This window comes from Antedon mediterranea, chromosome 6, assembly GCF_964355755.1.
Source record: "Antedon mediterranea chromosome 6, ecAntMedi1.1, whole genome shotgun sequence".
Classification (NCBI taxonomy): domain Eukaryota; kingdom Metazoa; phylum Echinodermata; class Crinoidea; order Comatulida; family Antedonidae; genus Antedon; species Antedon mediterranea.
In genome coordinates, this window is record NC_092675.1 from 30,627,544 (window position 1) to 30,648,331 (window position 20,788).

At 31.3% G+C, this 20,788-nt stretch overlaps 1 protein-coding gene across 7 annotated transcripts in view; it reads right to left on the reverse strand.

The window, feature by feature from the left end:
- LOC140052220 (polypyrimidine tract-binding protein 3-like) overlaps nt 1-20,788 on the reverse strand; it is a 44,847-nt gene that overhangs the window by 3,668 nt on the left and 20,391 nt on the right. For 2 of the 7 annotated variants that reach the window (XM_072097681.1, XM_072097683.1), the window contains 12 exons: nt 16,480-16,593; nt 15,101-15,241; nt 14,082-14,228; nt 10,493-10,582; nt 8,639-8,849; nt 7,997-8,055; nt 7,514-7,685; nt 6,543-6,686; nt 3,657-3,793; nt 1,616-1,649; nt 526-618; nt 206-303 (listed from right to left, as the gene is read on the reverse strand). In XM_072097681.1, coding sequence (XP_071953782.1) covers nt 206-303; nt 526-618; nt 1,616-1,649; nt 3,657-3,793; nt 6,543-6,686; nt 7,514-7,685; nt 7,997-8,055; nt 8,639-8,849; nt 10,493-10,582; nt 14,082-14,228; nt 15,101-15,241; nt 16,480-16,593 — 1,440 coding nt within the window. Of the gene's footprint in view, nt 1-205; nt 304-525; nt 619-1,615; nt 1,650-3,656; nt 3,794-6,542; nt 6,687-7,513; nt 7,686-7,996; nt 8,056-8,638; nt 8,850-10,492; nt 10,583-14,081; nt 14,229-15,100; nt 15,242-16,479; nt 16,594-19,418; nt 19,772-20,788 lie in introns of those variants that run through there. The other 5 variants (XM_072097680.1, XM_072097685.1, XM_072097684.1 and 2 more) reach the window with 5 other exon arrangements.

The following is a 20,788-nucleotide window of genomic DNA, read 5'->3' on the forward strand; positions in this document are numbered from 1 at the left end:
CAATGGTTAATGGTAATCGGATTGAAATTATTACTGCAATATATTGGGATTGTGTGGACACAGGGTTGTAATGCACCATGACTGTATCCAGTCTCACATTGAGCCATTACACTGATATCCTTATTTGGTTTGTTTTTATTCTTTTTTATCATCACATCATAAATAAAAATGCTCTTTAGTTACACAGCTATTTAGATTGACATACCTGCTGTCCTTCTTTAGGTAATGATACTTGTTGATGTTTTGATAACGCCACTCGCATTGGTTTATCGTATAACTTCAAACTATTCAAATGTGACATCGCTAAAAAGCAAATCAAAATTGAGCACCATTTAAAAATATTGTCAATATTATCTTTGCCCTTGTCTTTGTGGAATGGGCACTGATTGGTGGCAGCAATCAACATGTAGGGACTCTTAGGGTGAGATCAAACTTGTTGTGTCATTTAGTCAACAGCACATTCAGACGGTTATCGCATAAAGCGCAATATAAAAATGAGTAGTACTAGTAATACTAATAACTTACCAAGGTGAGACTGGTTTGAATCGGCCAACTGAATCAGAGCGCTGTCTCGCTTTTCATACAAGATTTTCACCCTATGTACGTCCCCATATACACCTGAAGAATTGTAACATACAGTTAAGATTGTATATAAAATAAGATGATATTGTGTAAATCAAAACACAGCAAACAAAACAAGGTTTATATAAAAAGAAAGCTTGGCGTCTTAAGATATTAAAATTGTTGTCTTATTAAAGTGAGTGTGTGTGTCATTAATGGAGGTGACTTAATGACATTTAAAGAATGTGACTTAAAATTGTATGAATAGAATTTAAGAATACAATATTCAGGACACCAATTACAAATGTTATTTTCACATGCACATCCTAAGAATGACATTTTGAACGCATCCTCCAGAATTGAATTATTAGTTATTTAATGAGGAACTTAAGGTACCTATTTAAATGTTTAAAGTAACTTAGGTAGTACTTCCAAATGAATAAGTAGATATTAATAGTGTGCAAAACCCAAATCATTTAGTAGTTATAAATAAGGCTGTCACCAAATATATATTAATCTTTTCAAAACAATTTTAGGTTTCAATTGTTTAATTTTTGATTGCTCATGGATAAAATATAAGTGGGGAGAGAAGCTTTGGGATAAATTTACATAATGTGTATGTATGAAGCTAAACATGCATGAATGGGTGGGAAGTTAATAAAGCCACATGCAAATGTGCACTACACAGCAAAACCAGAACCAATGGACAAATTGGGGTTTAAAAAATAAATCAATAAAAGAAAAACATTAAAAGATAAATAAATTAAGATGAAATTAAGACTACAAAGTTACATAAGAAATAAAATCACCGGGTGTAAATTGGGATAAAACATGCAAAAAAGGGGTTGCCAGAATATTTATTGGGTTCTATATGAACATAATTATAAAATTGAAGAATGATTTAAATTCAAATAATAATTATTAAATATTAGTTAATTAAATATAATTATATATTTTGAATGTTGTTTAATTGGTCTTTAAAAAAACCTTACTTAAGTTATATTAATAATGACTAAGTAGTAAGGAAATACAAAACAAAAAAGAAGGTGCATACCAAAAAGGGTAAAGAGAGCATCAGGCGTAACTCGCTATGCACACGTGAACGATTGGGTCAAAGGTGAAGGCACAGGAGACAAATGATACAGGAAGACATAGAAACGAGAAAAGGAGAGATGAAAAAAAGATGATCGTTAACAGTATATCATGAACATTCCACCTCCCTATATAATATAATATCGCTATAGACCATTTCTTAATTTGAACTAGACAATCAAAGGCTTTGTCAATCAGTGATAAATCAATCAATAAATCAATAAATCTGATCAGATAAGTCAGAATAGTTTTACGTTCAACTGCATTCGGTTTACAATTGATGTGCGTTCCTGTTGGCGGCGCTGTTTCAAATTATGATAAAATGGTCTATAGAATAACAAGAGACATAGTAGTCGGAGAAGGCCATAATATTATATTCTGTATTTGCAATCTCACAGTTGAGGAGGACGAATATATAGCCCCTGTGTAAGAAAAAAGCATTAGGTGGTTAGCCCAGCAGATTGAATGTTTTGGTGGATGTTATCGAATATAGAATACTTCGGAGACAGAGAGTGCTTAGGTTGTTTAAAAGTTGTCTCTGCTGTTATACACATAAGAATATAAATACCATCAACATCTAGGAAAAATAAATAGTGCTAGTTATATATAAGTGTGGATGTATACATATAAAGAAGCGGATTCATTTTCAATCATATTAAAACAATGTTTGACATTGATTCTAACTGAGCATGTGGGACTGATTAAATGCCATGCAATGACGTAGCAACTGCAGCAGCAGCGTATTAACAGGCAAAATTATAACCTACACAATATTACGCTGTTTCAATGATTAAATATATGAAAATTATCAGTATGGTATTTAAATGAAATAATGATTATCAACAAACAAACAATCATAACTTTGAAAAATTATAGAATTATAAAAAAGTTGTGATAGTATACGATGAATATTTTAATATAATACTAACTTTAGTATTATATTTTATATAATAAACTAGTACAATCATTCAAATAAAAATACATAAGAGTTCAGTATTTTAAATATTATTTACAATTTACCTAAATCGTCTACTATATTACTATCTTTATTGTATAAAATGTTACGGTGACCCATAAAGTCAGGGTAAACAGCAAATTGTCAATAACTTATGGGCTACCGTAGCTTTGGACATATATATTAATTTATTTCTGAATAGTATAATTTCACACAATATTCATATCAAAAATAATTTTAGAAACTATATAAAAATAGGAATATGCTGTGAAAAAAAAACTAAAAGATAGAATTGTGATGTATTTGAAATGAGTATAGAAGAAGATGTTCCTGGCTGTCAAATGGCACCACAGAGAACTAGAAGAGGAAGAAGAACAAAACAAAATAACAGAGAAAGATAGATTAATAAGAAAATATATGTAATATTTCTTTTAAACATTATTATATCATTTAAAAAATCATTCTAGTATTGAACTTTTCTTTAAATATTAATGTTAACATGTTCATAAATATTAGAATGTTTAATTTAATAATAAATAAGGTTGATACTGAACATTTTTACAAAATATTAACAGCATTTTAAGCATTTGAATAGTTGATGGCTTAAAAGGATATGGGGTTTTATCTGTTGACTATGTGTAACAGGGGAAAAGCCTATGAATCAGCGTCCTCAAAACAAAAAAAACAACATCCCTTCTTACAGCCTTAATGATGTTCAAGTTCTACTAAAGCTCTGAATAAACTTTTGACACTCACACTTTCACATACACACTTTGCCCACAAAAAAGTATTTTTAAATACTTATTAAAAAGCATCATTTTCAAAATATTCTCCATTCTTCTACACTTTTAAATACTTATTAAAAAAGCATCATTTTCAAAATATTCTCCATTCTTCCACACTTTTAAATAGTTATTAAAAAAGCATCATTTTCAAAATATTCTCCATTCTTCTACACTTTTAAATACTTATTAAAAAAGCATCATTTTCAAAATATTCTCCATTCTTGCACACTAAAACCGTAATAAAAACAAAGAAAATCACTTACGTCTGGGTTCAGGTTACTAACAAGAAGAACACTGCTGCCGCTATTGGCGCTGTGCATGTTGGGGAATCGCATTCCACCAAGAACAGGGTTATGATGATGATGATGATGGTGCGGGAATGAAGGTAGCAAACCGGGTACTGTAAATAACCAATGATTAAGTCTTTTAATCAAATTAAAGGCAACAATATCATTATACAACTTTTGTCATGAAAACTAAATTATATTTATTGTTTAGCATTTCACTTGTTATTAATATTAGGACTTGAGACCAAAGAAATGTATCGTTTATTCAAAATTATTTTAGAAAGTATAGTTTATTGATGAAATAATTATATTCAGGAGTAAATCCAGAGTGCTAACTTTTAATAATTATATTCAGGGGTAGATCCAGAGTGCTAACTTTTAATAATTATATTCAGGGGTAGATCCAGAGTGCTAACTTTTAATATTACTAATAGTCAGTCCAAATAATTATATTCAGGGGTAGATCCAGTGTGCTAACTTTTAATATTACTAATAGTCAGTCCAAATAATTATATTCAGGGGTAGATTCAGAGTGCTAACTTTTAATATTACTAATAGTCAGTCCAAATAATTATATTCAGGGGTAGATTCAGAGTGCTAACTTTTAATAATTATATTCAGGGGTAGATCCAGAGTGCTAACTTTTAATATTACTAATAGTCAGTCCAAATAATTATATTCAGGGGTAGATCCAGAGTGCTAACTTTTAATATTACTAATAGTCAGTCCAAATAATTATATTCAGGGGTAGATTCAGAGTGCTAACTTTTAATATTACTAATAGTCAGTCCAAATAATTATATTCAGGGGTAGATCCAGAGTGCTAACTTTTAATATTACTAATAGTCAGTCCAAATAATTATATTCAGGGGTAGATCCAGAGTGCTAACTTTTAATATTACTAATAGTCAGTCCAAATAATTATATTCAGGGGTAGATTCAGAGTGCTAACTTTTAATATTACTAATAGTCAGTCCAAATAATTATATTCAGGGGTAGATTCAGAGTGCTAACTTTTAATATTACTAATAGTCAGTCCAAATAATTATATTCAGGGGTAGATCCAAAGTGCTAACTTTTAATATTACTAATAGTCAGTCCAAATAATTATATTCAGGAGTAAATCCAGAGTGCTAACTTTTAATAATTATATTCAGGGGTAGATCCAGAGTGCTAACTTTTAATAATTATATTCAGGGGTAGATCCAAAGTGCTAACTTTTAATATTACTAATAGTCAGTCCAGATAATTATATTCAGGGGTAGATCCAGAGTGCTAACTTTTAATATTACTAATAGTCAGTCCAAATAATTATATTCAGGGGTAGATTCAGAGTGCTAACTTTTAATATTACTAATAGTCAGTCCAAATAATTATATTCAGGGGTAGATCCAGAGTGCTAACTTTTAATATTACTAATAGTCAGTCCAAATATTTATATTCAGGGGTAGATTCAGAGTGCTAACTTTTAATATTACTAATAGTCAGTCCAAATAATTATATTCAGGGGTAGATTCAGAGTGCTAACTTTTAATATTACTAATAGTCAGTCCAAATAATTATATTCAGGGGTAGATCCAGAGTGCTAACTTTTAATATTACTAATAGTCAGTCCAAATAATTATATTCAGGAGTAAATCCAGAGTGCTAACTTTTAATAATTATATTCAGGGGTAGATCCAGAGTGCTAACTTTTAATAATTATATTCAGGGGTAGATCCAGAGTGCTAACTTTTAATATTACTAATAGTCAGTCCAAATAATTATATTCAGGGGTAGATCCAGAGTGCTAACTTTTAATAATTATATTCAGGGGTAGATCCAGAGTGCTAACTTTTAATAATTATATTCAGGGGTAGATCCAGAGTGCTAACTTTTAATATTACTAATAGTCAGTCCAAATAATTATATTCAGGGGTAGATCCAGAGTGCTAACTTTTAATATTACTAATAGTCAGTCCAAATAATTATATTCAGGGGTAGATCCAGAGTGCTAACTTTTAATATTACTAATAGTCAGTCCAAATAATTATATTCAGGGGTAGATCCAGAGTGCTAACTTTTAATATTACTAATAGTCAGTCCAAATAATTATATTCAGGGGTAGATTCAGAGTGCTAACTTTTAATATTACTAATAGTCAGTCCAAATAATTATATTCAGGGGTAGATTCAGAGTGCTAACTTTTAATATTACTAATAGTCAGTCCAAAATTGAAATCAACAATTAATTCTAGTTATCAAAAGTAGGAGTGCATGCTCCTAGAGCTCCATCCAGGATCCACCCCTGATAATTAGGATTTATTCAATTTGAAATTTTTTGTTTTTTTTAAATCATGCAAGAAAGAAGAAACATCACGTTGTTATCATCACTAAGCATTCTAAATGTGAACATAAACAAAGCAGAAATCATTATCATAATCAATATTAGTATAATCATAATCATATTACATGTATTTATGAATGCAAAATATTCCAACATAATGCAATATAAACATAAAATGACAAATTTAAACTATGTTATGAAATTATGACAAATGTAATTGATTTAATATCGATTTAATTCTCAATTAAAAAATTTAAATTAGATATCAAATGAACAAAAAAAAACATTGATTTGAATGTCAAAGGTCAAGGCTAGTAACCATGACAATGATTTGATCATGCGGTTATGTTATGAAATCATACCATTGCATGTGTGAGTACAAACATTTCATGCACATTAGACTAGCGTTCATGCCTTAGTCATTGTTAAATGTTATCATCCTCACCGTAAAAGACAGGCCAAGAACCAGAGAATTTAAATAAAATCATATTTGCCATAACAACATCATCAAGAAACAGACAAAACAAAATGTTATACCTGTCTGGGCAGGTATGCCCGGTATTCCAGCAAGACCAGGGAAGCCAGCAAAGTGTGGGTTTGTAGCAGCTGTGGCAGCAGCAAAAGCAGTGGTTCCAGCCATTGATAATGGAGATGGGATGAGACCAGTTGCACTAGGTAAGCCTGCAGCACAATACAGGGGGGAAGCATGCGCCACCAAATGTTAGTGGGTTTAGTTTCAGCAAATGCCACATAAGGGATTGATAAAAATGGCCATGGTGGGGGTACGGCCATGGTGGGGGTAACGGCCATATATACAACTTGGTTAAAGTGCAATGATTTATAAATAAATAATAAGCATATATTAACAAATCAAAACCAACTATCAAAATATTATTATTCAAACACAATATATAAAATCAAAATATATCATCTTTAGTTTAATGAAACAAAATATTTCCCCCAAAGTTACATCAAAAATGTGTTATAGCCTAAAGTCAAGCGCATGCCAAAACTTAACGTCCTGACATGACCCAACTTTGAAAAAAATAATGGCAGGTGCAAAAAACCTGAAGCCATGTTAGGTGCACATTAAATTAAAATCAACCGTGTCTGCTGCAATGAATGATGGGTAAAAACAAGTGATAAACAGAATGAAAGGAATAGCAGTGAGAAGGAAGGAAGGATAGTACGTCGCCAATTTTTATGCAAATTGCTCATTTTCATGCGCCAAATATTTCTTTAGAAATTTGCTATGTAATTTTGTCTAATTTAAAAAGGCTTTTTAACCTTTTTCTTTTATCATTCATGCAATAAATTTAAAACAAAATGGTTTTTAATGGAAATAATATCTCTAACAAAAAATAGGTTTTTTTTGTAAACAGTTAGTATGATAAACCATCAAATATGGATACATCAAAAATACATTATGATTTACAAACTGTAAAAATGGGAGGAGGAGAAGGAAAAAAAGGAAACAAAGAGTGAATGAAGGTGGGAAGACGACCTACCGTACATAGCGTGGTCATGTGATGGCATACCCATCGTCTCCCCCGATGGAAGGTCCATCTTGGTATAATCTCTACTTTTATCGTTGTTATATTTCACTTGTAGCGTTGTCATTTTGGAGTAATCAATCCTTAATGTGCAGCATCCATTGTATACATTTTGACCATCTAAAGACTGGTGGTGAAATATATTGTAATTACAGATATTGTGAATGGTTACGTATATCAAAATATGGTTGCTAAGTAACACCCTTTTATTAAGCAGTGTGAAAGGAATACAGTAAAATAGTATATACAATATAATAGCACAGAGCAAAAACAGAATTTGAAAATGAATTTGGCGTTTCTTAATAATTTCTCTTCTCAGTCGTTCAACCAATATTGAAGGAAATCCCTTCAACACATTTATTTTTATTTGACCTTTCTTGATTAATTTGTCATAACCCTTGACCTCACTAGAGGAATGTTCCTATACTTTTGACTTACATATCTTGCGGCTTGTGCTGCTATTTTGTCTTGAAATTGAATCAGTGCTTGAAATTGTGCTGAAACAAAAAAAGATTCCATATTATAATTTTTCCTGCTAAAAGGCCTAAGGCTGTAATATGCCTCATCTGCATAAAGATGTTTTGCTTTTTTTGACATTCAAAAATACATAACACACCTTTCTTAAGAGAATCAATGATAAGTAGCTTAAATAAAGGATAGGAATCATCATTTAAATAATTTAAATCATCATCATCATGTGGACTAATACAAAGAGTGACAACATTTCTGTGTTTTATCTGTTTGTCTATATATATCTAGACTGTATCTAGACATTTCTGTGTTTTATTTGTTTGTCCATGTATATCTAGACTGTATCTAGACATTTCTGTGTTTTATTTGTTTGTCCATGTATATCTAGACTGTATCTAGACATTTCTGGTCATTCATTATTAATAAACTTGACACAATATTATGGTTTAATTCTGTTGACTCCTCACCAGAATGCTCTTTTGTTTTTGTCTTATTTTTTTTATTAAAAACGTATCAAGTTAACTAGGAATCACTTTATAAATGTTAATCTCCAGAAACGTTCATAATTTGTCAAACCATTGTTTTGTTTAGGATGGATGAGCAACATACTGTTTTTTGTGAATGTAACAATTCTGAGAATCTGGCCGAATTTGCTGAAGATTTGATGAAGAATATCCAACGTAACTGGGTAGAGCATATTGTCCACGATGACTCGGAGTACCGTGTTTTCTCCGCCGCCTTCTACCGCCTTTGCTGTTGCTCCCGGGAACGTTGGCAGCAACGATTGCGCAGCTTGTAAGGCTGCCTGTGCTGCAGCATTCTGTAGAATATCAATTAAATCAATTGAATAAACAAATTAAATAGGTTATTATTAGGTTAGTTTATTTACATTTTACACAATAGGTATGGTACAATTGTGACTACAAAATTATAAACCCACTCAATGTTGTGATAACTTCCATGTTTAACCTCAATCTGAAAAGTTAGTGTTAGTACTTTATAGTCTTTTAGGTGCAATCTGGAGTACCCACATAATATTACCCACAATCCATCCATGTTATTACAATGTCATTCTTGTTACTACAGTGCAGTTTGATTAATAATTTATCAACCAATGATAAAAACATTAGATAATCACATGACGGAATAAAGTGACCAAAAAAATATTAGTATTATTTTTTTTTAATGGTATTAAATAATGATGATCATAACAAAATTGAAATAAACAATTTATTTTATTTAGCTTATAAATAGTAAAAATACTATCTTGATACCAACACTTACTATTTTTTGCCAGTTTTTATTATAATCAGATCTTTTTTCAAGATATACTTGCATCAACAAACTAAAATACTTCTTCCATTTCGGCCATATTATGCTTTTAATATTAATATTTCACCAACTTATTAATTAAACATTTATATTCAAACTTGTGTCTTCTACGTGGCACCTGCACGTCTTTTAATTTCATCAAAAAGTGTTAAATTCACAAACATGTTAATAAAATAATTCTGCAAATGTTGATCTCACAAAATAAAACAAAGCTGTTACCAGAGTGCACCTCATTTATTTGAAATACGCAAGTAATAAACTTCACCACAAAATAAAAGAAGCTTAGCCAACTGGTGCATGAACCATTTAGCATTTGAATACATTGGTTTTATTAAGTGGCATGCATGAAACAAAAACCATTACACACTTATATCAACAAGATAAAATGAATCAATTATCAACGCCGTTGATTTAATTGACATAATACCTGCGAGACCATTGTGTTATCTGAAACCTCTCACTTACTAAAATCACCTTCATATTTTAAAATAATAATCTTGTAAGAGTATTTAAGAATAGAGGTAAGTGCAAATATTATAGTAAGTGCGCAGAAACAAGAACAAGAAGCATAAAGGTTACTTTGCATGAAAATAGACAAACACTGTATTCTTCCTCAAATTCACAACGCGACACAAATAACACCAATTTATTTATTAACCGTATCTTCTATATTTGAAATGTTTAATATTTTCAGTATGTGAGATAATGTATCTATCACGTGTGATCACGTGACACAGTATGCTGTGCACTTATGTATTATACCATGCATGATCATGTCTCACAGTAAGTTAACTCATGTATTGCGCGACGTGTGATCATGTAACAAAGTACTGTATGTTATTTATGTATGACATTATATGTTGTGCGATCATGTCTCACAGTAAGTTAACTCATGTATTGCGCGATGTGTGATCATGTAACACAGTACTGTATGTTGTTTATGTATGACATTATTTGATGTGCGATCATGTTACACAGTAAGATTGCATGTTGTGTGATCGTCTGCCTTAGTATGTTCACTAATAATATACGACACAGTGTGTGATCATCTATTATACAATAGTTGCGTAACAACCATGTATCACGTTGTGTCATTTTGGAAGAATAAGAATGAGATATAAGAGAAAGAACCTTATCAATAGGAGCATCTGATTGGTCGTTTCCTTCGTTAGAGTTCAATACTGCGTTTACTGCAGCGATAGCAGCTTGAGCAATAACAGTCTAAAGGAAAAGAAAAGCTTACATTGAAGAGAGATTTTAAGTTATTAAAAAGAAAGACAAAACATAGAATAATAATAATCAAGATGTTTGTACATTGATAGACAAGAAAGAGAAACAACCTAAAAAGAGAAAATATAATGTATTGTAAAAACAAATTACATTAGAAACTGTAACATTTAGTTTTTATACAGTAAAACCTAATAAGGGGACACATTTTGAACCCTCTTAAGCTCTGTCTATACTAGCAATTTTATGTGACCAAAAAATGTGATGTGCCCATATATAGACATGATGATATCATATCACTACCCTATTTGGGCACATCAGACCATTTTTTTCAAACTAGTTTGATAGTGTAGACAGAGCTTAATAGAGGGTTCTTCATTTGTTTCATTGAAAGTGTCCCCTCTAAAGAGGGTCTTACTACTTATATATTTTGAATAAAATATGTACTTTCCAAATACAGGATTGTTTTTAGACTTGCCCCAAGTCTGTATTTTTTTTATTTATTTGTTTTTATTTCGACCGTGATTTTTGTCTGAAAATACAGACTTGTGAAACACGTATAGAAATCGATTTGCAAAAAGGCAAACGTCTGATAAGAATGACGTAGTTTATCATACCGTATTTGGCTATATGGGGCGGGCGGTATGTAAATATGGATTTCGAATCAACCAATGATCATTTTGTTTCAAAATGAAAAAGATCGAGTACGTACAGTGCTGAATGTACGATCGAGACTGTTGAAATATAAAATCGTAATGCCTAGTTGTTTTGTTTATTAATTGTTTAGTCCTTGGCCTAGGCCTCTTTCGTAGGTCCTACTCAATTCGCACGTATGACCTGCCAAATAAAACGCCAATAAAGTAGGCCTACATACCACCACCGGCGGCACACAACAACAGGGCTACACCACCACACAGAACAGGACAGGGTCTGGGTGGGAATTAAATCAAAATTATCTCCGCGTAATAAATGATCCATTCAATGTTTGATTTGCGGAGAAGCTAGCCTATCATATCAAGACGAGTTTTCATGTTCTTGGGAAAAATCCCATCAAATGTTTACCAGACTACTAGGCATATAAAATAATTTCTAGCCTTCAGAAACTTTCATAAATGTACCCAAGTACACATTGTCTAAACGTAACATAGCGCATGCGCATCATCTTAGTTGTTGAGTCTTTGAAATTCTGAAATATGAATATTAAAACAGTGTACGAGTGAGTAGCCAATCGCATGCAGCTGAAACTAGTCAACCGGATAATCGTATGCACCAAGAATTCTTGGTGTCAAACCACGTGACTTGTGCGTGTTTCCCCAGACGGAGTATCCAAAATCAAGTAGTATACGTATGAAACGCCATATGTGCCAAAATATTTATCTTTTTACTAATATTAAGACAAAACTCCGTCTGGAACCCAGACTAGATTGTTTTGTTTACTGTGAGTTTGGGAGAGTTGATTCGTAGAGTATACAAAATATTACTTAATAAAACAGATGCAATAAATAGGTGTTCATTACCAATCCCTTCAGGGAATTCTTTCACAGCCATTTGGTAAAAGCTTTTTACTTGCATTTAAGGCAAGGTGAATAGAAATCATCACAATGGCTGCTGCACCCATAACACACCTTTATGCTTTTATTTTACAGTAAAAAATTTTTTTTTCAATATTTTTCCAACTTTATCATATGTCAAAAAGTAAAGTGTGGGTGTTTTACACTATTTATAATGCAAGTGAACAGTTAAATTTCGGTCTAGCATATGAAAGTTCAGAAATTAGAAAATCAAAGAAAATTTGTTGCGTTGAAAATAGAGAAAGATTGAGAAAAAAGGTTTTATTTTTAGTAGGAAAATGAGAATAATATGAATTAAACAGTTTATATTGAGAAAGCACAGCAGCTGCAATGTCATTGAGTCACTTACACTTGTATAAGATGAACAGCTGTGAAAAAAAACAGCCATTATATTATTCACTGTAAACATGTGACTACCCTAACACTCTACACCTAACAACACACTTTCACTTTTTTAGGGCAACTTTTTATGTCACATGACTTGCAGCACTATCCGCTCTAACATTTTTTTTTTCCAGAATATTAATGTTTTTATTAATAAATGTTATTTATTTACATTTTTCCAAGGATAATCAATGTAAAAGATGTTAAAAGTTTTTATTAATCTAATATAGACAAAAATCTTAATCTCTATAAATACATCAGATTTAAATCCAATATGTTTTTTAAAAACGAGTACAAATCTGGAAAGTAAAAACATGTTTGCAATTTAACTTTATTTATACAATTTAGTTTAGGACTATTAAATTTAAAAAAAATTATGTTTGAGCCTGAGATAATAATAATAAAATGGTATTAAGTATGTTAAATAGATAAACATAATGATTAAATCGAATAATAATAAAATAATTTATAATAACTGGTACTTGATATAGCGCATTATGCTGAAAGCCTCAATGCGCTTTACATAGACAGACAAATTTAGAAAATTAAAAATTTAAAAGGTGGGTTTTGAGGAGAGATTTGAAGACACTGGTGGAAGTTGCCCGACGGATGTCAATAGGCAACGCATTCCAAAGAAAAAAATGGAAGCAGAAGAAAAACAACGATTTCTTTAAAACTTAGTGGAAGGATGAAATATATGGGCAAGAGGAGACTCAGATCCTGATCTCAGAGACCGCTTAGGAACATAAGGTTGAAAAAGTTCAGAAATGAACTTATAATTAATTGTAATAATTTATAATGTTGACTATCGCGGGGCATAAATATAAAAACTATTGTGTGAAAATAAAGAAATAAGTTGAATTTCTGAAGAGACTGATTTTAAAGTGCGAGCTGAAATCAAATGCAGACTGCTGCTGCAGGAGATACATGCTAGTATGTGTGAATAATATCACTGTTAGGTTTGTCTATGTTTGGATACCTCAATTACCAATGCTTAATGATGCAAGATATGAAACATATGGATTCTACTATAAGATATGCATTATATCAAGCTAAACAACACATGTTGTACATTAATATTATTATTGCCATTTGTAAAACATATTTTGTATAATGTTATAATTTTTTGTTATTTCATCTTGAAAATTTAGTTATTTTATTTTCACATAATTATATCTACAGTAATTTGTTCAAATATAACTAATTTGTTTATTTAATTATTAATTATATTACATGTATATTTAATATACTCTTTATATTGTTGAATACAACACTTTTTACCCCTTTCACACGCCTAACTCTTTCCCCTTCACACGCCGAACTAAACTCTGGCATTTTGTATGGTCTGTGCTTTGGTGTGTGTGTGTGCATATATGTAAACTCCAGAGTGTTGCTAGGCAAACGGATATTACATAAAAGCTTACTGTTACTTGCTGTTGGTTTTTAAATAAAATAAAATTATTATTATTATTATATAATAATAAATTGCCATTGGGATTGTCATTAAATTATTAAATTGCCATTTTATATGTAAATACCTGTTGTGCGTTGATTTTATCAGTGGTAACCTCCTTGTGATTAGAGTACTGTACATAAACTGGTCTACCACGAATCGTTACAGATACATGTGTGTAGTAGTTTACCATTGTGGCTGCTGAGTTTTCATCAGGCATCTCAAGAAAAGCCTGATGACAAATACAAAATATAAACATTAAAATTGAGTAATAATTTCTCCAATTTTTACTTCATTTTAGTACTTTACTTCAATTATTATGAGCATGTTAAATTTAATACTAAATAATAACACCTATGACACATAATATTAATGGTGACTTTAATTAAGAACTTATTGACTAATTTGAGTGGACAGAACTTAAGACGTCAATATCATTGACCAAACAGCACAAAAGGTTTGACCAGTACTATTCAACAAACTATCTAAATAATTTAATAAAATACAATTTAGCAAAAACAAAATCAAGCAACGTATCTTTCGGCTTAATCCGATAAATTGCACACGAATACAAACTTGATAACATACATTTGTATTGTAAAACATAATCAATAGTGGATTATGAGAAGGTCATTGTTTTTGTTTCATAATTACATGCTTTAATATGTTTTCTCAATTTGTTATCACGAGATGTTTTAACAAACAACGAGCATTATGTTATCTACAAAAGCCTGTTGTGAGTGAGTGGCTGATGTAAAGACAGTTGAATCCATAGCCATATCGGCTATGGTTCGGTGCTCACTTGTTCCAAGAAGGTACAGGGTATAGACAATACTTGTATGCACAGTCAAAGAACCAAAAAACTGAGTAAATCTTTCGAGACGAATAGGGAGTTATTGCTATAGTTCATAAGTAGGAGAAAGAACAAGAATTGGTAGCACCGACCTTCAATGACCCCCAAAGGAAAAGCACATAGTTTAGTTGACCACTAGGCAGTCATCATTTATGGGCCATGTTGCACACAGAATCAACAGCTAAATGTCTCATTCAAAGAATGAGTGGTGTTTAGATGAGAGTAGATTTAGATATCAAAGGAACACTCACCTGTCGTTTACCCTTTAAAATAAGCACCTTTGTAGGTTTGGCAAAGGGCATGCCAAGACCTATTACGTCTGCTTCTGTTGTACTATCATCTAAGTTTCTGATGTGTACCACTTTTGATACCACAGGCTTATCTCGTTTTACCTGTACACACATGCAAATTAGAACATTAGAAGAATTACCATATGCACAATTACAAAATATATTTCAGAATTAAACAGCATATAGATCGTGGAATTTCGTTTTACACAAACCCATTATGCATATTGTAATGCATTAAAAAAAACTTTGGAATATCATTCATCATACATCAATTGTAAAAAAAATGTTAATTTTGTTGTACCAACATATGTGTAATTTTAAATTAAAATGATATTCTAATAGTAGATGGGTTTAATGATTGGTTAAATTTGAATACATTATGCGCAGCAAGTGGATTGTGATAATGAAAATCAAGCTGTCTTCTAGTTGAGTTGCTTTCTTTGGTATTCACCATTAATAGTCTTTTGGTTGACTGAACATTCACAATCTTTTTATTCTTTTATCATCAAGTTAACTAGCAGAAAAGCTTCATAAAGCAATCACTGAACTCCTCTGCACAATCTTTATAATACTGCTATTGCGCAACATGTTCTTTCTTAAGCTCTGTCTACACTATCAAACTAGTTTAACAAAAAAGTGTGATGTGCCTAGATATGGTAGTGATATGACATCATCGTGTCCATATATGGGCACATCACATTTTTTTTGCCACATAAAGTTTGATAATGTAGACAGAGCTTTATTCAACTAGTTAATATATTCCCTAAAGTATCTGCTATATTTGAAATTTATTATTATATTTTTAAAGAAAAATCAAATGTAATATTGAGAACTGAGCGAGTCAATTATTTTGTACTGTACCATTGCAAGCAGTTGATGCCATTTTAACATTTTCAAGTTAAACTTGGAAATTTACATTTTTTTTCGAAAATTCTGTGTCAAGACATACTTCTGGTTGTTAACCTTTTGAATGCAATGAATTGATGGCGTTGTGTTCAACTCTTTCAAAATTTATAAAGCTCGGCAGGCAATTACTAATTCAAACTTCATTTAGTTTTTATGAAGCTTGCATGGAAATCTAAAATATCATATTTTATTTAACCAATAATTTCAAGTTTTTATACATAAAAAAAGTGAAAACAAAAAATACAGTTTAAAATAAAAGAAATAGAATATTGAAAAAAAGGCACAAGCATGATTTAAAAACCAATATATTAGCTGTTACGTCAAATGCTCCCATCTCCTCTGTAGATAAGATGAAAATAGTATAAAAGCAAGATAAAACCAGTTACATGCAATAGGGGTGATGAAAGAAAGATGAGGGGGTAAAGTTGCATTACCTTCTTAGCATCATTGGCAATAGACGAGACACAGTCAGAGTGGTTTGATGGTGGTATGACGTTAGTAGTGACGCAATCGCTAGATGTCTGATTTAGGAGCTCATCAGACCCTCTCTGTGAGATGGAGAAAAAATACAAGGTGATGAGTGAAGTATAGAAAAACAAAAGAGGATGCGATATCCAAAGAGGTTGCCATAACAACTAAAAGAATCCAGCAGCAATTGTCATAACAATGATATAATGCTATAATAACCCTTGAAGATGTAGCAACTATTGAGCAACATATAGGAATGTCACTCAAAATAGTTTCTTCACCTAAAAAATGGTTATCAGAACACAAAACAAGGTTGCCATAACAACCAAAGAGGATTAATAAAGTTATGCCATAGCAACCACATGATATTAAGAATTTTCAGAGAAAATATAACAATAGGCAGAGTTCAAAGTATCCATGCTGTGAAATGATTTTAAATAACAAACAAGCTTAAAACATGCATTCTGTAAAAAATTAAAATAAATAGCATAACATACAATTTAAAGATGTTGTTAATTTGACAAGATTTTAAACCCTCTCTATACAATAATATAAAACACAAAAAAATATCTAGCATTAATTATGACTTAAAGATTTAGGATGTTAGTCCATAGTTTATGTTAAAACCCCTTACAGCAGTGTTAACTAGGTGAGGTCAAATGGGGGTTGTGACATACTAGTTACTACCATTTAGTTCTCAGGGTTACTTGTAATGACAAGGTCAAAGGTCATTAACCTTGTTCAATTATTTATTTCACATGTCTGGAATTCTCTGCATAAAAAATGAACTCCACTCCCAAAATTATAAGAAAGGCCTAGTTTTTTATGTTTGATCATAATAAAATAGTGAACAATGTAGTCAAAAAGCATGATTGTGGTTTAGATTTAAATGTCGTCAGGTGATTGACGGCTACTGCTTCATTAGTTATCAAACCTTACAGTTTTACTTTTAACTAAATTTAAAATAGAAAACTAAACTACTTTGCGAGTAGGTTATGTATTGTTCTTTTGCATTCCTTGTTCACTACTTTTCAAAGTGAAATTCAACCCTAACTGCAGCATTCAGTAACATCATTATATCCGCTTAGTACGTTCAGACACAGTAGAGTAAAGCGTGCATTTACAACATATTTAAGTCGATTTATATCCTTTCATATTATATCCGACGTGAGTAATCATGTGTTTGGTTAACCACGATCTTCAATGACATTATATAAAATGCCAATGTACCTCCAAAATGAGGTATGTTATATAATGTACTGTACCTCACTCACACATTTGAATGCCTAACAAATTAAACTGATCGAATAACTGACATTTAAATAAATAAAGGGCAGCGCTTGTAAACATAACTTGTCATGTGACCAACAGCCGTATAATAAAATATAAATTAAAATTTTCAGAAAAGTGATAAAATTTAATCAAACCGCTTTTATTTTAATTTGTTGGTTATTGTATTGATAAAAGATAATCGCAAGTAAGAATTCCTCATGTTTTGGAAAGAGATTTATTAGCAATTGCTAGTCGTAAGCAATTACAGTAATATTAGAATTGGAAATTTAGTTTCTGCCAAAAGCCGCTTTTGATGGATAGTCAACTAATTTGAATTTCTCCATCAAAGGACAGATTATGAATGTGTTAATTACACCCTGTGGAACTCATTTTATACCAACAGAGGTTAGTTGTTATAATAACAATATATGTAAATAACAATTAAGATCTAATTAACAATTCAACTGCTATACTTGTGTACTTTGCTGTACTGCTATTGTACTTTCATCAATATTAGGTTACACTCATTAAAAAGAAATTAGTAGACCCAATGTCACTATCTCCATGTTTTCAATATCAATTTCAATATCTTTTTTGTAGGTTTATTATATTTTCAACAACAACAATCTTGATTAAATAAAAATTAACAATCATTCAAATTTACTGCCAGTAAATATCAATACGAAAGAGAAAATAGAATAAACATTTTGGTTATTCACAAAGGAAAAATCATTATTGAGAAGAAACAAAATAATAACAAAATATGGTATTGAATCTTATATTCAACTCGCTACTAGCTGTACTTTATTTAGGCCTACCATCAAATAAAAAAAACAAAATTTTCAAATATTGAATACGAAACTCAAAACTTTTACAAATTTTTTTTAAAACAAACAGAAAAAAGTTTCTTTAGAATTTGTTATTGTAATAGTTCAGTTGTTGAATTCAAAGGTTTTTCTTTTCACCTGTATAAACAGTGGGAAACCACAATAGAAAGTTTTAAGAAAAATCCTTAAGGCCATTCAAACACTCAATGTTACTGTCCTCAAAGAACAGTGAAGGGCCTAACGCAAGCCTTTATGTTACTCTCCTCAAAGACTAGTGAAGGGCCCAACGCAAGCCTTCATGTTACTCTCCTCAAAGACTAGTGAAGGGCCTAACGCAAGCCTTCATGTCACTCACAAAGAACACTGCTGAAAGTCCTAACGCAAGCCTTCACACTGCCTTATGATAATTATAACAAAACAAAGACAAAAATAAATGTAATAATTTCAATCAAAAATCTAGTTTGGATATAATAATTTCTAAATAGTTTTTCAGAATTTAAGAATTTTTAGAGAACTAGTCTAACCAACAGCAAATCGTGAAAATAAAGAAACCTCATGCTTACTATTATTTATTAATAAATTCAAACAACTAAAACAGGTGGCATTAACTAAATGTCACAACTGAGATGATTGGTCAACTTGCACAATTCTAATTTACATAAAACTTTTGTACCAAATAAATATGTAGCAACTAGTATGTAATAAGCAGAGGGAGAGTATACAATGCTTAGGAAAGAGCATGGCTGATTTGAACAATTAAGAAGATACGGTCACTGTTATTTAAGTATACTAAATTAAATTCTTACCAAACTCCGTTTTCTTGACATCTGATGCGATAGCTGTAATGCAGATTGCGGTGGTAGGCTATTACTAGCGATAGCGTAAACTGGTTGACCCATCCCCATAGGATCCGTTACGAGAAACATGATGGGTAAGCAGTAGGAAATGTGATGGGGCCTGGTTACAGTTGAGCACACGTAACCAGAGTGTATGTAAGGAAACAACAAGCCCGCTCCTTGTGGCTTACTTAAACAATGCTTGTCTAGGCAATCAGAGATTTCTATGCTGTCACTCCTCACACAAAAGGCTTACTTTGCCATCTTTTCATAAGAAAATCAATGAGGCGTAAAGAACAGTGGAGCGCAAAGCAATGTGGGTGCAATAAGAACACTATGAATGCAAAGTCAATACACTGCAATGAACACAACCTTTTGGGAATAAACGCTAAATTAGTCCATTTTGCAGAGCTTTCATTATATTGCATTATGGGTCAAAATATGAATAAAATATGAATTGCTTTTCTGGCTTTTGATTCTATAACATAAATATCAGCTTGGCAATATATGGTATATCGATAGCTATTAGCGCGTATATTTTCACACGACGCTATGAGACAATCCGGTAGCGAGTGGCTCAACAATACTACGATATTTGGCCAATTAGCTCGCAATTATAACACAAACATGAATTCCCGTGTGACGTTTGATGCGGGTTTAAGTTGAAAATGTGTTGAAATATACTCGCAAAGCATTTCACAGTTGGACGACCTAGACTATCTTAGCTTTAATAATGCATTTTGCTATTCACTTTCTCAATACGTTGAATTAACAACTACAATAAAACGCGTAACGCACTCTATTAACAAATTCACATATAAAAGACTGAAATAGCTGGCAATTAGTTAGTTGGAAAATGCCTGGTTTAAGTCTTAAGTACTCGCAGTATTTCCCTCGGGAAGAGTTATGTCTACTTTGTTGCAAAAACAATACCTAATTAGTATGCATACTGATAAATATTTTTGAAAAAAAAAAACTATTTTTAGAATTTTAAATGGTGGTAGAAATATCCATAATGACCTCAAGTTGTTATAATTATCAAATATGGATATTTCTAAATGTAAAGTATTTGTTATAATTATTTATAGTATTAATTAGTAGAAATTCTGGTATTGTAAACTAACAGTGTATACAGGATAGGCTAGCTACATACAGTAAGGGTAGGTGTCAAAACATTACAGGTTTGATGACAATATAACAGTAGGCCTACATTCAGGAAGGTATTTTGAGTGGGTGCAAATTAAAAGCTGGGTGGAAAGAAGACATCAAAGGTGGTATTCCCACCTACCTCCACCTAGCACTATTACATCCATGTTACTATAACTAGAGTATTTACGTCA